The sequence below is a fragment of the Microcaecilia unicolor genome, chromosome 14 (genome assembly GCF_901765095.1).
Source record: "Microcaecilia unicolor chromosome 14, aMicUni1.1, whole genome shotgun sequence".
Classification (NCBI taxonomy): Eukaryota; Metazoa; Chordata; class Amphibia; order Gymnophiona; family Siphonopidae; genus Microcaecilia; species Microcaecilia unicolor.
Window position 1 is genome coordinate 48649489 of NC_044044.1, and position 17356 is coordinate 48666844.

The window sequence follows — 17356 nt, forward strand, 5'->3', positions numbered from 1 at the left end:
TGTGAGTCTGACGTCCTGCACATACGTGCAGGACGTCAGACTCACAGAAACAGAAGCCTGCGCAGCCTTCTACATGGAATGTTGCTAGTGGAATAGCCATAACACCAAACCAAAGACAAAGAACTAATGATAAACACCCCCTCTACCTATGGGAATTCTTCTATATTTTCTATTGGATCTAGAAGATCTCTATACTTTTAAAGTAACATAAGCCCAAACATCTGAAGATTCAATGACATGAATATGTTCTAGAAAATGTTTGGGAGTCCTCAGAAGACACCACTTCCGGCACATTCAATAAAGATTTTTAGCCTAGTGGCATAGCGTCTCCTCATCGGACAATCCCTTAGGTAACTATTTTTAGTGCTATTGCAAACACATATACTACAAAAGGTGCTCAAAGCTATATGTGCTCAATGCTACAAGTACTCTAAATCAAAAATTGTTTAAAAGGACTTATCTTAAGTTCCTCTCCGTGTATTATACTGTTGGAGTCCTCTTTGGCTTTCCCTAGATAACGCCCGACACCGCGGGTTTCAACATTTTCGTCAGGGACTCGGGTTAACACTTGCCCATCTCCCCTTCACAACAGTCTGTACTTCCGGACATCAATAATTCTCCCAGATGTAGAATCTCCAATAGTAGCAATATTCCATGTAGAATCTCCAACAGTAGCAACATTCCATGTAGAATCTCCAACAGTAGCAACATTCCATGTAGAATCTCCAATAGTATCTATTTTATTTTGTTACATTTGCACCCTGCACTTTCCCACTCATGGCAGGCTCAATGCGGCTTACATGGGGCAATGGAGGGTTAAGTGACTTGCCCAGAGTCACAAGGAGCTGCCTGTGCCTGAAGTGGGAATCGAACTCAGTTCCTCAGTTCCCCAGGACCAAAGTCCACCACCCTAACCACTGGGCCACTCCTGAGGTTTAGATTCAACAGGGCTGGCTGTGTTCAATGAGCTGAAATCAAATCAATTAAATTTGGTCAACTGGTTGATTAACTAAGAGGGCAGTTTCTTTTCACATGGGTGAGAGATGGCTGTCGGATAATTTTGTTCCTTAAATAAATACGTTAATAGTATAAAAACTGTGTCGTGTTTACTCAGGTTCCCTTTGTCTAATATTACAAATCAGTTTAAAGAACAGAAACCATTCAGTGATACATATGTGCAATAATAGGGGAAATCGGGAGGGTGGGGGGTTGAAATACTTTTTCATATCACTGCAGATTGCGAGCCCTCCAGGGACAAAAAATACTTAGTGTACGCCACTTTGATAGCTCTTGGGCTTTCAAGCAGTAAATAAGAAATAAAATCAATACATTGAAGAGCATTAAGTAGTGGTCTATCAAGTCCAGAATCCTGTCTCCGACACTGACCGGTATTGGTCACTAATCAAAGATTAGATTATTCCCTGGATTACGAGGGAATTCTCCCCAAATTTACCTGGCTAACGAACATTATAGACCCGCTCTCTAGAAACTTTCTAAACGTCTTCTAAGCTCCTTTGTACATTAACCCTGAGCAACCACATCTCGGTTGTGTGCTGGGTAAAAACACACGTTCTCCAACTTGGTCTACAGTTCATTTCATGGCATACTCCCTAGAACTAATGCTAACTGACAGGGTCAATAAACATTCCTTATGAACCTGTACCACTTCGCTCATTGCTTTATAGATCATCATCTTATCTGCCCTCGGCTTTCTCTTCTCCAAGTTGACCTCTTTAGCCTTTCCTTATAGGGGAGCCATTCCGTCCCATTAGGCATTTCCCTTGCCCTTCTCTGCACTTTTCCTAATTCTGCGGTATCTTTTTTTGAGATGTGGTGACCAGAGTGGCAGACAATCCTCCAAGCTGAAGTTGCACCACGTGGATCTATACATAAGGTATTACCCTCCATTCATTCTTTAATAATTCCCAACATTCTACTGTGGATTTGGCATGTTGTCTACGACACCAAAACCCTTTTCCAGTGTGGCGACTTCTCATAAGGAACCTAGCATTATTTTTCTACCCTTGTGTATTACTTTGTATTTGTCTGCATTAAACACTTCATCGGACGCCACTGCATGCAAATACCCCTTACTCAGAAAATAAAGTTGGAAAAAAAAAAATCATGAAAATAAAGCAGTATGGAGAAAAGTCTTTAACAATGTTTGCTAGTAGAAAAGTCACATGCCCAAAACGGCGGTCAGTTTGGCTTGCGCCTGCTTCACGGACATACGTTGTTACCTTAATGAAGAATCTCAGATTTAATTGCCAAAATTTCAAATATCCAGCAATGAGATCTAGGGGCTTATTTTCAAAGCACTACTACTATTTATCATTTCTATAGCGCTACTGGATGTAACACAGCGCTGTACACTTGAACATGAAGAGACAGTCCCTGCTCGACAGAGCTTACAATCTAATTAGGACAGACAAACAGGGCAAATAAGAGATGAGGGAATTACTAAGGTGGGGATGATAAAATGAGGGTACTGAACAAGTGAGTAAGGGTTAAGAGTTAAAAGCAGCATCAAAAAGGTGGGCTTTTAGCTTAGATTTGAAGACGGCCAGAGATGAGCTTGACGAAACCGGCACTAAAGTACCATAAGTTATTATCAGGCATATTTCAAAGCACTTAACCTTCCAAAGTTCCATAGAAACCTATGGAACTTTGGAAGGCTAAGTGCTTTGAAAATATGTCTCTATGGTACTTCGTGCGTCTAAGTGCTTTGAAAATGAGCTCCCATGTCAATTCCATTCTGCGGTTCAAAAACTCTATTGAGCAAATGAGCCTACCCACGTGGCTCACACAGCGTTTGTTTTAGACAGTTTGTAAACTGTAAAAAGAACCAACTAGATCTTATCGCTGGAAGTTTGAAATGTTGACAACTATTAAGAAAACATTTGCCCCAAAAAGGCACGACCAAAACACGGCCACGTCAGACAAGTGACCTTTGTACCAGCAAAAGACTTTTTACGACGCTGCTTTGTTTCCTTGATTTTTTCCAACTCTCATTTTCTGACTGGAAGACTTGTGTTGGTTTTTTTGCAAATATCCTTTCTACATTTTCATTGTGGATTATCTTGAAAACCGTTCAAAGCACTTGAGGACCAGAACTACCCCCTTTCTCCCCTCCCCCCATTATAGGCCTACGAGAGTTGCTTGGTGCGTGCATCAACAGACAAGGAGGAAGCAACATGTGCAGACAAACATTAATCCCGACAAAGCCCCCTCCCCAGACAGAGAAGCAGGACCTCACCCTCTCCGAGGGAATACACCTTGAAACCGGAAACTTTCTTGGCCAGGATGGACTTGGGCAGGTTCAGAAGAGCAGGGTTGTAGACGGGGAAATCATGGTAATAATTCTCCAGGATCCACACGGCCACTCGCTGAATACTGTGCGGGGTTGGAGGTGGTGGGGGGAAGGAGGGGGAGCAGAAATGGAGGAAGGGAAGATTTTTTAAAAAGGGGTCACAGGTCAACACAACATCATCTGAAGGGAGACAGGAGGTAAACACGGAGAGGAGGGCACAGGTCAGGAAGAGGAAAGAGGAGGCTGAAAACAGAGCTGCATGAAATGGTGGCTTTTCACAAGATTTCCACATTATGAGGGGAAAAAAAAAAGTGTGTAAAAGAATTTAAGCTCCTCCCCGCCAAACCCAGCCACATCTACACCAGCACTGCAAAACACCCCTTTTCAACTCTACATTTCACCACAAATTTATACAGACAGCAGGGCTGACATTTCCAGCCATTCCCACTTCCCTCTTTCCTAACATCTTGCTGGGGGGGGGGGGGGGGGGGGGGGGGTCAAAAATCTTTCACCATGTTGCACGATGGCTGCCCAGTGGATGATTCAAGCCTCTGCTGAAACTCGATGGGAGGGTTCGGTTTTTACACTCCCTCGACTGCATACGGCGTCGTAAATTTACAAAATCACATGCAGCTCCCTTGCGGACCCCAAGTGATCCCAGACCTATACACGATGAAATATAGATGGGAGTCCTGGGGCAGCTGGTTAAACATCTCCCGATATGTAACAAGCGTAAACAAAATGTTTTATACTGATACTTGGTTCCATATACTTTGGAAAGATTACAGGACAGAACTGAGCCTGATTTCAAGTTCAGCACTGCATCAACTAATTTTCTCTCCCAAAGGGCTAAGAACACAGAACCTGAAAAGGCAGCCCCCTCTGTGTTATTCCCCTATTAAGACATTACCAAAAATTAACGTTTGCCATCGCTCATACATGGGCAGAGCTGTCTTTCCTCCTAAGTGGTGCCGATTAGCGGATCCCAACAGCCCTTGTGGGAAATGGCGCTTCTGATGTCATTACAGCCCCACAGTCAGAGCTACAGTGATGTTACTGGGGGGCGTCAATATGGGCGCCCAGCCCAAGGGTATGTGACACCCTAGGTGAATCTTCAGCTGTAGGGCCCTCCACCAAGGGGTGTGCTCAAAGCGCCTCTCCCACTATTTCAGCCATCTTTGCTTTCATACCTCTCTCCCCCCTTTCTCCTCCTCCCACCATGTTGTTCAGAATCTCCCGCTCCCTCACTCCCTCCTCCTTCAAAGTGTTCAGCACCTTCCGTCCCTATCCCCTCTAGGGTGGCACCAGCATGGTAGTCAGCTTATGTTGAAATGATTCAACAGAGCTGGTACGGGGCCTTGAGTATCTGCAAATGGTCAAGGCCTACCAAGTCCTTCTCCTTCCGAAACAGGAAGTTTAGAGGGGGCAGGACCCGGCAGGCCTTCAGCATACACAGATGCCCCCCATACCAGCCATGATAAGTCTTCTGTAGACTTGCTGACTGCCACCCTAGTGGTCAGACCAGCCCTGGTCAATATCAGAAATCTGTTTCTCCTCTCATTGTTATCACCTTAAAGAAACACAGTTTCATAAGAAACACTGTTAGCAGGAACATTTTAGATTCCCCATTACACAGCAGTTCTATCCATTCCTGCTTTTACTCTAAGCTTCATTAAGCACACCCAAGGTTGGTCCTGAAAAAGGCAGTGTCCACGCCATGGCTCTCTAAGCCGAGAGGAAAATCGAGAATGGACCAAAATGCTGCAGCGACAGTGTAGAAAAATCAACAGAGATCACATTTAAGGCCTAAGAATTCAGACGCTCCTTACTTACCTGAGATGCCCAAACGTTGAGAAGCGGCTTGCCCCATCCGTGGAGGCGCACAAACCTTAACGGTGAACTGCGGCTGCAGCTGGCGTAGCTCCAACAGCACCACAGCCAGGTAATGAACAAAGAGCAAGGCGTCCACCAGTGAGACCGCATACTGCACAATTCCCTGGTAGTTGCGGTCCCGCGAGTCTAGGATGCGAACGCCATAGAAAAGCCAATAGGACACCACCAGTAGGAAGACTAGCACCATCAGCAGGGCCCGGAAGACAAAAACTCGTGGGAAGAAGGCTTTGGGACGGCGGAAAGAAGAGCGCCCAGCTGCCAAGGAGGAGGATAAGAAGCTTGAAGGCCACCGAGATGAACAGCCCCTCACAGGCTGTCCCACAGGGCTCCAGCTCGTCCCGCCATAGCAACTGGGGCAGCAACATGAAGGCAATAGGCGTCAGGAACGATAGCAGCGCCAGGGCGCCACCCAGCGACACACCCAGGTGGCGTGAGCAGTCCAGGCTGGCACTGTCTTCCATGTCCTTGGTGATGCGGGTGATTGTCATCGTGGGAGATGCTGTGCTCCGAGGTGCCCGTCACTTACCGTGGTGGTTTCTCCCCCCAGTTGTCATCCTGGAAATTGGGGGGGGGGGGGGAGGGGAGAAGAGCACATAGATAAAAAGATTGAAAATTTGAAAAAAAACAAAAAGCAAAAGAATTAGGTACAGTCCAAAGAATTTGACTGGTATATCCCTATAAAAATGCAGGAGTCTGGAGAATACCCTATTTTGAAACTAAAAATTAGAAATTTACTGAAAATTCAAACTCAGGCAAGTCAAACTTCAATCAGGTTCAAGTTCAGATTCTCGTGGCTGAGATGGGGCAAGAGTTAAAGGGGAGGCAGATTCGGCATCATTCTACCAGGGAATGTATAAAAATAAACTGGACCAGATTCAAGGTGGATTTGCTGATTTACGAAAAACACATACCAAATTGACCTTGCTGCCAACCCTGTTTATCTAGAGCAAGTCCAATTTTCCCTGTCAAGCAGTCGGCATCAATTTGTTTTTCAAGTCCACTGAACGGTGTTCTAAGGACGTTCTAACTTCTAGCCGCCCTAGTTTTCAAACTCTTTTAAAAGATGCAGTCTTCTAAATGTGATACCTGCTGAGACTTTGTGAAGGTACACTATACGAATTATCCACCGACGACATACAAGATCCCCGAAGCATCCATTGGACAACCTCGGTGGCTGGAGGGGGGACAGGGAAGAGAAGGGAGTCGTTGGGCATGGGTGGCTGAAGGGGGGGCAGGGGAGAGAGGAGAGTCGTTAGACATGGGTGGCTGGAGGAGAGGGGGCAGGGGACAGAGGAGAGTCGCTGGGCATGGGTGGCTGGAGGGGGACAGGGGAGCGAGGAGAGTCGCTGGGCATGGGTGGCTGGAGGGGAGCAGGGGAGAGAGGAGGGTTGCTGGACATGGGTGGGTGGATGGAGGGAAGGGCAGGGGAGAAGAGGGTCGCTGGACATGTGTGGGTGGATGGAGGGAAGGGCAGGGGAGAAGAGGGTCGCTGGACATGTGTGGATAGAGGGAAGGGCAGGGGACATAGAAGAAATGCTGGACATGGATGGAGGGAAGGGAAGAGTGAGGAAGGAGATGAGATGAGGGAAAAGGAACAGAGGAGGAAAAACTGCTCATGGATGAAGCAAACAGGCAGAAGCTGGATCCACAAGTCAAGTCTGTGGAGGACCAGAAATGAAGAAGAAAGGCGGAAAGGAAAGAAATAAATGGAAAGGAAGCCCTGGAAACGGAGTTAAGAAGAATCGGATACTGGGCCAGCATGATCAGAAAAACAAAGTTACCAGATAACAAAGGTAGAAAAAAATCATTTTATTTTCATTATAGTGTTTGGAATATGTTCACTTTAAGAATCAGGTGCTCAACACTAAAAGTTTATATTTATTTACTTATTTATGGCATTTTATCGCATATTAAACATGAATTACATTGGAACCTGGGATCATTTAATTTTTTTCCCTGGAGTAATGCATTGCCCCCCCCCCCCCCAGGCTCTCCCCCAGGCTATAGCCATCTCTGCAATTTGGGGGGGGGGGGGGCGCAGAGGGGGGGACAGGCGCAGAGGGGGGACGGGAGAGAGAGCCTGTTCAACATTTACCAGCACACCACTGCATATAACTTACTTATTCAATTTACTTTCCTTGCAGGCTGCAGCTAGCACCAACCTGGCTGAAACTCAGACAATGTCAGACTAAGATATTTTGGAAATGGGTGAAGCCTAGAATAGTCCTATTAAGAAGTTTCCTTACATTTATGATTATGTCTACCCAGAACCCTCTTGGCTTCCACCAACTTTGATCGATATTGGACAAATCAAAGATGGCTGCCGCATGCCTCAGCATGACGTTATTGGGAGTTTTTGTGTTTTAAAGACCCTTTGCACTGGGCACATATTTACTCCAAGATGAAATTGTACTTGAAAGCACAACAGATAAAGGTGAATTACTTAATCTAAAGACAAATTGCTCAGCAGGCCCTAGAATAGGTAAAGCGGTGAAATTACTGACGGCCAACGAGAGAATACACAGGACAGCAGCAGACAAAAACACCTCCTCAACAAAACAGAAAAATGGGGAGCAGGTCCAACTCCACCATCTCACCAGCTGGCAGCCAAAGCAGAGGACCATCCCACTACAGAGTTCATTTACATATCTAATGGACGCACACATTAACGATCAGAGGCAGCTGTAGTGATGATTCATTTCTGGCAGGTGACGGAGAGGCATTTATAAATGACTCCTGGAAACAATACCACATCACCCCCCCCCCCCCCACCACACCACACACACACAGTGAATTATCCCTCAGACTCCTCCCCAGGAAAACAGATCATCAGCCACACAGACACATGGTGACCAGTCATAATCCTACACTAGCAAGTTCCTCTCAGTGTGAAAGCACAAACTGCTGACGGCTTTAAAAAGCATCAAACACTCAGGGTTATATTTTCTGCTAATTATAACGCCTCCCCTATCATTTTAACTTTCAGGTTTGTCCTGGCTTCTAATATTGCTTGACTTTCAATCTGTGTTTTCAACTTTGATTTTATATATATAAATGGAACGGGTCGATGTGGAGCGTCTGTTTACGCTTTCCAAAATTACTAGGATGAAGCTGCAGTGTGACATAGTAACATAGTAGATGACGGCAGAAAAAGACCTGCATGGTCCATCTAGTCTGGCCCAAGATAAACTCATATCTTGAATTTGTACCTGTCTTTTCAGGGCACAGAACGTATAAATCTGCCCAGCAGTATTTCCCGCCTCCCAACCACCAGTCCCGTCTCCCATCACCGGCTCTGGTACAGACCGTATAGTCTGCTCTCCCCTATCCTAGCCTCCAACCACCAACCCCTCTTCCCCCACCTGCTCCGCCACCCAATTTCAGCTAAGCTTCTGAGGATCCATTCCTGCTGCACAGGATTCCTATGTTATGTTACTATGTTCCAAAATTACTAGGATGAAGCTGCAGTGTGGTAAATTTAAAAAGAATCGGAGGACATTTTTCTTCACTTAACGCGTAGTTAACTCTGGAATTCGCTGCCGGAAAAGGTGGTTAAGGCGGTTACTTAGTGGACTTCAAAAAAGGGGTTGGACGGCTTCCTGGAGGAAAAGCCATAGAATGTTATTGAATGGACGAGGGATAATACAGTATTTCTAGGATGGGTGGGACAAACTGCTTGTTCTTTTGGGCTGCTGTCGGTGACAGAGGTGCTGGGGCTCGATGGACCCTTGGTCTGTCCCAGCATGGCGATGCTTATGTACTTATATATATATATATAATAATTTGCACCATCCAACGTTCCATGTCTGGCTACCTGGGTTCATAACATCTCCTGATATCAGCCAGCCTCCAGCGTTCCATTCCCCCTCACTGTCTCGCCCTCGCGTCAAGACGTAATGATGTCAGAGGGTGGAACAGTGAGAGGGAAGGGAACACTGGAAGTGAGCTGACGTCAGGAGGGATGTACGAACAGAACGGAGCCAGCGCCAGCCAGCCAGAGAATGTTCAAGTACAAATCGAGGGGAGGAGAGAATTGCGGGACATCGAGGGGAGGGAGGAGGAAGGGAAGAGGAGAATTGATGGACATGGATGGGATGGGAGGACAGGAGAGAATCGCGGGACACAGATGGGATGGGAGGACAGGAGAGAATCGGGGACACAGATGGAGGGCAGGGAACAGAGAATCGCTGGAAACTGGGGGTGTGTGTGTGGGGTGTGTGTGTGTGTGTGTGTGTGTGTGTGTGTGGGTGTGAGTGTGGGTGTTGTGTGTGTGTGTGTGTGGGTGTGGTGGGGGTGTGTGTGTGTGTGGGGGGTGTGAGTGTGTGTGGGTGTGTGTGTGTGTGTGGGTGTGAGTGTGTGTGTGTGTGTGGGGTGGTGTGGTGGTGTGGTGTGTGGGTGTGTGTGTGTGTGTGTGTGTGGGGTGTGTGTTGTGTGGGTGTGTATGTGTGTGTGTGTGAGGGTGTGTATGTGTGTGTGTGTGTGTGTATGTGTGTGTGTGTGTGTGTGAGTTGTGTGTGGTGTGTGTGTGTGTGGGTGTGTGTGTGAGTGGAGTGAGTGTGAGTGTGTGTGTGGTGTGTATATATATATTATATATATATATCTATATAATATATAAATTAATCACCTTTTCCAAATTCAAGTTCAAGGTGAGTTTACATTCCCTGTCCCCAGTTCCTGAATCTCCAGCTATTACATGTTTATGTTTACTGCCCCCTCCTAAATCGAATTCTGAATCCTTTTTACCCCTCCCCCCCCAAAGAGATTGTAAGTGCTATACCACAGCACTGTGTCAATGCGATATTTTGGGTTCCTTTTCTAAATACTGCTTGTTCGAAATGTCCTCTCACCCTCTCTTCTCCCCTCGTTGACTCATTGTCCAGCAGGGGCTCGCCAGGGGCCTGGATAGTCACAGACTTGTCTCCGCGGCTCCCATCCCTGCTTTTCGATCGGTGTCGGTCCCGCCGATCTCTGCATAAAAGAAATTGAAAAAAAGAATCAGATTAATTTAAAAAGAAATTCATTACAAAACTCAAAATGTCAGCCACGGAGCACCAGGTCATCAACTTCTGTCCCACTAAGCAACTGAAGTGCGCAGAGGGGCTGACAAAATAACAACAACACAATTAAAATCGTAATAACGAGACTCCCTAAAATGTTCAGGCCTGGATAAAGCTAGAGCATTTTCAGGAGTTTTTCCTATTACGTTTTAAATCATTTTTATATTTTTATTTTATTTGTATGTATGCTTTTTTTTCATAGTCTCTTCTATTTAATGTATTTTTTGATTTATGTATATTTGATTGTACTCCACCCCAATGTTACAGATTATAAATCCTTTTACTCTAATAATTTCTATAGTTTGTTAAAGAGTGATGATGCATTAAACCGTGTCAGATCTAAAGCACTACCATAAGACTGCCGCACCAAGGTTCACAAAGGAGGGAATATGTTTCTAGGAGAAGAAGATGTGAAAAGCCCACCTGTGTTTCCGGGAGCTCCGAGAATGTCCCGATTTGTAGGAGTATCCCGAGTACTGCGACTCGTTGTCCATGGTGTCCGAGCGACGGGCTTTGCCGCGGTCCAAGTTCACCGACTTGGGTCTCCCAGTGCCAGGAACTGCGGCCAAGGCAGCAGCCGCTCCTTCAGAGCAGGCTTCTTCAGGCCTAGGGGCCCTTCAGGAAGTCAACTTTGACCTTGAGGGACTCTATTTTGATCAGCTGGTTGGACACGTCTTAGGAGAAATAAATGCACCAACTCTTTGGAAGAGGGAAAAGAAAAAAAGCAAAGAAATATCAGCACAGGAATAAAGGTTGCAAGAGCAAAACAACAGACCAGGGGTGTAGCCAGACACCCAATTTTGGGTGGGCCTGGGCCCAAGATGGGTGGGCAGAAGAACCTCGCCCCGTTCCAAAGGTGATTTGGTCTCTCCTCTTGCTGCATGCCATATGGCTCAACATCCCCCTCTCCGTATACCTTTAAATAGCAGATTTTCACCAGCAGCGAGCAGCAACTAATACCACACTGCTCATGTTGGCCCCACACCTTCCCTCTGATGCAACTTCCTGTTCTGCCTAGGCAGAAATACCAGGGAAGGCTGTGGGGCCGGTGCCAGCAGTATGTATGTCACTGTTCACTGCAGGCGAAGATCTGCTACTTACAAGGTATGCAGGAGGGACACTTGTTGGGAGTTTTCGGCTGGTGGGGCTTGGGGATCCCTGCCAGCCACATAGGTATGCCGCTACTGGTGGGCCTGAACCCAAAGTGGGTGGGCCTGGGCCCACCCAAGCCCACCCTTGGCTACGCCACTCCAACAGACTGAGATTACGCACAGAGCCGAACCAAGCAGGTAGAAGTAGACATTCAGCCTGCGGAAGCGAACATTTTTATGTTGTTGGGGGTTTTTTAAGCCAGCAGTGGTGTTATTCCCAGATATTGAATGTCAGGCCACTTTGGGTACAGACGTTGAATATCCAGGTTTAGTGGCTGACTCTCTTTATCTGGTTAAGTTTACCCCAATTCATAGAAGTCATGAAACCTTAATCACCATAAGCCAATTCAAAATCTTTATAAAAATACATATGTTAAAACTCTCTCACTTACATATCATTCAAGCTAGAAACATTCTTCCAACACTCAACACTGGACAACAATACCCCCTGTATTGAACAGTGGAGGAGTGGCTTAGTGGTTAGAGCAACGGTCTTGCTCCAGAGGTGGCCGGTTCAAATCCCCACTGCTGCTTGTGATCTTGGGCAAGTCACCTAACCTCCACTACCTCAGGCACAAACTTAGATTGTGAGCCCTCTGGGACAGAGAAATATCCAGAGTACTGAATGTAACTCTCCTGAGCTACTACTGAAAAAGGTGTGAGCAAAAAATCTAAATAAATAAAATAAATATTTAGCATGCAGAAAGCATATGTATTTTTATCAATAAAGATTTTGAATTTGATTAACGATTCATGATTCTATGGTTGGGGTAAATTAATAATTTGGAATTTGGAATCATTTTTTGATAGTCCGTTTAGTTGTTTGGAGTATTCTATCTGGTTAAGTGCGATATTCAGAACTTAACTGCCTAAGCAACACGCCTGAGTTTTATGTGGTGCAATATGGGCTGCTTAACTGCTCATTCTGCCTCGCCTCACCCTATGCTTGGAACAAACCTTCCTGAGCCCTTACGCCAAGCCCCTCTCTGCCCAGTCTTCAAGTCTTTGCTTAAAGCCCACCTCTTCAATGCTGCGTTCGGCACCTAACCCTTACCGGTTCAGTGAATCCAGACTGCCCCAATTTGACTGCCCCTATCGGACCGAACCGTTCACTTGTCTATTAGATTGTAAGCTCTTTGAGCAGGGACTGTCCTCTCTTTGTTAAATTGTACAGCGCTGCGTAACCCTAGTAGCGCTCTAGAAATGTTAAGTAGTAGTAGTAGTAAGCAGTTAAGTACTGAATATTGACACTTAATCGCCTAAGTGCTGACTCTGTGCCCAGGCTGCCCACAAAATAGCCAGCTTTCATTCAGTGGTGATTATTCAGCATGCCTAACCGATTAGCACCAAACAAGCGATTTTACTGACCAGGAGCTCTTTCAGGCCCATTAAATCACTTTGAATATCGACCCTGTAATTTTTAAGTGACTCAAGCATTTTAAGTAGAGGAGTGGCCTAGTGGTTAGAGCACTGGTCTTGACATCCAGCGGTAACGTAGTAAGTGATGGCAGATAAAAGACCTGTATGGTCCATCCAGTCTGCTAACAAGATAAACTTATTTTACATGGTATGCAATATTTTATATGTATACCAGAGTTTAATTTGTCCTTGCCATTCTCAGGGCAAAGACCGTAGAAGTCTTCCCAGCACTCTTTCATCTACTAAAAGTTCTGAAGCTAACGTTGAAGCCCCTTAAATTTGCACTCAGCCTATCACATATCTAATCAAGACCATCCTGGTCAAATCCCACTGCTGCTCCTTGTGATCTTGGACAAATCACTTAGCGGTCCCTTTTACTAAGCGGCAGTAAAAAAGTGGCCTGTGGTAGTGTGGGTTGTGCTTCTGATGCATGACCGAGCCATTTTTTTTTTACCACGTCGGGGAGAAAGGGCCTTTTTAATGGCCAGGAAATGGGCGGGAGCTAAAATTAAAACTAGCGTGTGCTTAATTACGGCCTGAGCCCTTACTGTCTCCCACTGATCTAGCGGTAAGGGCTCGCAATGCTACATGCGCGGTAACCGTTCAACGTGCGCCAACTGCTGATTACTGCCAGAAACCTCACGCATGGTAGAAGATTAAAAACAAAATTTCTACTACGGAATGAGAGTGCGCCAAACTCCAAAATTACCGTCTGGTTGGGGGTTGGGGGGGGGGGGGACCGATCAAGAAACGAAACAGCTACCAAATCCACCTAGACATGCCCAGTATGAACCCAGCATGGACAACTGAGATGGACTACGTTTGGGGAGGAGACATATCACCCTATAGGTATCAAACATATGAACCCAAAGCCAACAGGTGAAGTGGGACCTCAGGGGAGGAAATCATCTTAAAAACCAACGTGGTGTGCACTCCCAAAATAAATACAATCAAAGTACATTTAGATTTAAAAAAAAAGAGGTAGAAGAGTCTTAAGGAAGGAGACTAGGGGGTGGAAGAAAGGGAGAATTTAGGCCAAGGTAAGCCCATTGGAGAGGCAATCAAAACTATCCACTATTCTCCCCTCTTTCACGAGAAAGATAAAGACAACACTTGAAAACTATTTCTACTATGTCTGCGTCATAACCCCTTCAATTGTCTCTCATGCTTTCCTATGTCCTTTCACAAGGCATTATGGGTAAGAAAAGAAGGGGTAGGCCGCTGTCAGGTTACCAAGGCAACGGCATCCAGGTCATGGTAAAATACAACAGTAAAACCTCGCGTTCTGGTTTTCTCCCATCATTGGAGGGAGTGGGAATGGTTGAGGGGGGTGCTTTTGTCCCAGACGCTGGATTTTCACCCATTTATCACCATAGGAAACAAAAGTCCCCACGGTTGCCTAGGAGATGGGAGCCGGGCCTAGGAAGTATGCTCTCTCTCTCCACACCACTGCCCATCTCCTTGCATTCAAAGGATTTTGAAAGGTTGGGGAGGAGGAGAGAGGGAGTGCGAGAGACAAGAGAAGGAAGAGAGAGAAAGAAAAGGCAGGCCTACTTCTTCCTCCTGTTCAGAGGGCCTTTGTTCTGAAGGAGGGATCAGATTTCTCCAGAAAGCTGTAAACCAAAATGTCCTCACCCTCGTGAAAAAAAGAAAAAAAGTAGTATAAAAGGGGAAAAAAAAAAAAAATTTAACACTACCGAGACCAGCTATTCCGGACAAACAACTGCTCCCCTCAACCACCCTAGTGGCTTCGCCGGAGTGTTTGATTACATTTTTTTCGTAAGAGATTTATACCCCCTCTGCCTATTCGGGTTCTCACTCCAAGGCCAAATGCCAAAAGTATTTGTTTCTGCATCCTCTTTATTCTGAAACAAGCACATTTGGGGACAAAGCAGCACACACAGCAAATGACATAAATCAGCCCTCCTCTCCCCTCCCCTCAGTATTACCCATTTCTTTCATGTGTTGAAATATTAACGTCACAAAATATATAGAAAAACGTCACTTTACGAACGTCTTGTTTTCCACACAGGGCCCTTCTGTTTTCAAAAATAAGATCTAAAAAAACACACAAGGCGTGGGAGTACCACACAGAGTGTGGAGGTGCACTTGATCCCCAAGAAACAAAGTAAGGGAAAAACAAAGAGGGGGTGGGGAAGATAGGCTCTTTTCAAACAATGGAGAAGACGTATGATTGTAAATAAAACGTAATGTTTATTACAACAACTCGACTTCTTGTAATAAACATTACTTTTATTTACAATCATACGTCTTCTCCATTGTTCAAAAATGGAGTGGAGGAGTGGCCTAGTGGTTAGGGTGGTGGACTTTGGTCCTGGGGAACTGAGTTTGATTCCCACTTCAGGCACAGGCAGCTCCTTCTGACTCTGGGCAAGTCACTTAACCCTCCATTGCCCCATGTAAGCCACATTGAGCCTGCCATGAGTGGGAAAGCGCGGGGTACAAATGTAACAAAAATAAAATAGATACTATTGGAGATTCTACATGGAATGCTGCTACTATTGGAGATGCTACATGGAATGTTGCTATTCCACTAGCAACATTCCATGTAGAAGCCTGCGCGGCCACATTGGTGATCTGTAAGGGCTGAGTTCTACATGGAATGTTGCTAGTGGAATAGCAACATTCCATGTAGAATCTCCAATAGTAGCAACATTCCATGTAGAATTTCAAATAGCAACAGTGGAGGAGTGGCCTAGTGGTTAGGGTGGTGGACTTTGGTCCTGAGGAACTGAGTTCAATTCCCACTTCAGGCACAGGCAGCTCCTTGTGACTCTGGGCAAGTCACGTAACCCTCCATTGCCCCATGTAAGCCGCATTGAGCCTGCCATGAGTTGGAAAGCGCGGGGTACAAATGTAACAAAAAAAGAGAGGCATCCCTTCATTTAACAAGTTTTACTTTACACCACTGCTTAAGAAGCACCTCCTCCCAATTTCTTAGAAACATGATGGCAGATAAGGGCCTCAGTAACCACTAGCTACTCCTTTTTCCAAGGGATCCCACATGCTTCCCCCACACTTTTTTGAAATTTGACACAGTCTTTGTCTCCACGACCTCCACCGGGAGGCCATTCCACACATCCACCACCCTTTCCGTGAAAGAGTATTTTCTTAGATTCTTCTTCGGCCTATTTCCTTACTTCATCCTAGGTTCTCTCATTCCAGAGTTTTTTTTCCTTCAATTGGAAAAAGCTCTCCTCCTGCACATAAACACCACTGAGGTATTTAAATATCCCCCTCTCTCCCAGCGTATACATGTTGAGGTTCATAAGCCTTTCCTTATATGTTTTATGACAGAGACCGCTGACCAATTTTGTAGCCGCCCTCTGGACCGACTCCATCCTGTTTATATCTTTCTGTAGGTGCGGTCTCCAGAATTGCACGCAGCATTCTAAACGGGGCCTCACCAGGGGACTTATTCAAAGGCACTATCACTTCTTTATTCCTGCTGGTCATCCCTCCCCTTATGCACCTGAGCATCCTTCTGGCTTTGGCCGTTGCCTTATCTACCCGTTTGGACACTTTAAGATCATCAGACACAATCACCCAAGTCCTGTTCTTCTTCCGTACACAGGCAGCAAATCACTATCAGCAGAATTAGTCAAACAGGCCCTAGGCCTTAGGGGGTAATTCTACAGGGGATAATTCTATAAAGTGGGCCGTAACATTTATGTGCCAATTACAGGCGTAAACGATTAGAATAATGGCATATCTACATGTAGCAGGAAAAATCCACCCGTGGGTGTTTGAGAAGGGCAGGGTGTGCACACAACGCACATAACTTATGGACTATTATAAGTTACGCACTTACCTGGCATTTAGGAACAACCACTTATGTAGTTCTATGGGCGACGTTAACAGGAGAATTCTACATTTGCCCCAGATTCTATATATCGCGCCGAAATCCAAGCGTACTCTATAACAACGCACGCAACTTAATTGGTTTAACAAGTTAATCAGCATTGATAACAGGTCTTTATGAGCAATAATGAGCACTGATTTGCGATCATTAGAATTTATGCAAACACATTTGGCGTATGAACTGCGCCTAAATTCTAATGCGTGCAGACAAAAAGGGGCATGGTTATGTGCAGGGAAATGGGCGTTTTTGTAGGCGTTTTAAAATTTATAGGATATGCCCCCGTACACCTAAATCTACACATTGGCCATTTACGCTACATTTCCCTTGGTGTAAATGGATGTGGATATCAACTAAGCGTATTCTATATACTGCACCTAAGTAGAGGCAGCGCTTACAGAATACACTTAGGCAGAAATTTATTCTGCGTGGAGTTTTTAGGCGCCATATATAGAGCCTGCCCCATGGTGCCTAACGTTAGGCGCTACTTTCAAACGCAAGACGCCGAATGGGGGCAAAAACGGCTGATCAGTGTGAAAACACACTTTTTTTTTTGTTACATTTGTACCCCGTGCTTTCCCACTCATGGCAGGCTCAATGCGGCTTACATGGGGCAATGGAGGGTTAAGTGACTTGCCCAGACCAT

The 17356-nt window shown here is 45.6% G+C and overlaps 2 protein-coding genes and 1 long non-coding RNA gene across 5 annotated transcripts in view; 1 reads left to right on the forward strand and 2 right to left on the reverse strand.

Moving 5' to 3' along the window:
• Nucleotides 1–10820, reverse strand: part of LOC115458421 (vang-like protein 2) — a 29750-nt gene extending 18930 nt beyond the window's left edge. Inside the window, 7 exon segments of the mRNA XM_030188374.1 lie at nt 3257–3393; nt 5144–5193; nt 5196–5444; nt 5446–5685; nt 5687–5758; nt 10051–10171; nt 10684–10820. Of these exon segments, the coding sequence (XP_030044234.1) occupies nt 3257–3393; nt 5144–5193; nt 5196–5444; nt 5446–5685; nt 5687–5758; nt 10051–10171; nt 10684–10754 (940 nt within the window). The 5' untranslated portion in view covers nt 10755–10820.
• LOC115458422 (SLAM family member 5-like) overlaps nt 1–17356 on the forward strand; it is a 276484-nt gene that overhangs the window by 117414 nt on the left and 141714 nt on the right. The gene's annotated exons all lie outside the window — the stretch shown is intronic.
• Nucleotides 10918–17356, reverse strand: part of LOC115458424 — an 86380-nt gene continuing 79941 nt past the window's right edge. Inside the window, exon 3 of the long non-coding RNA XR_003940058.1 lies at nt 10918–10959. This is a non-coding gene — a long non-coding RNA (uncharacterized LOC115458424). The remainder of the gene's footprint in view (nt 10960–17356) is intronic.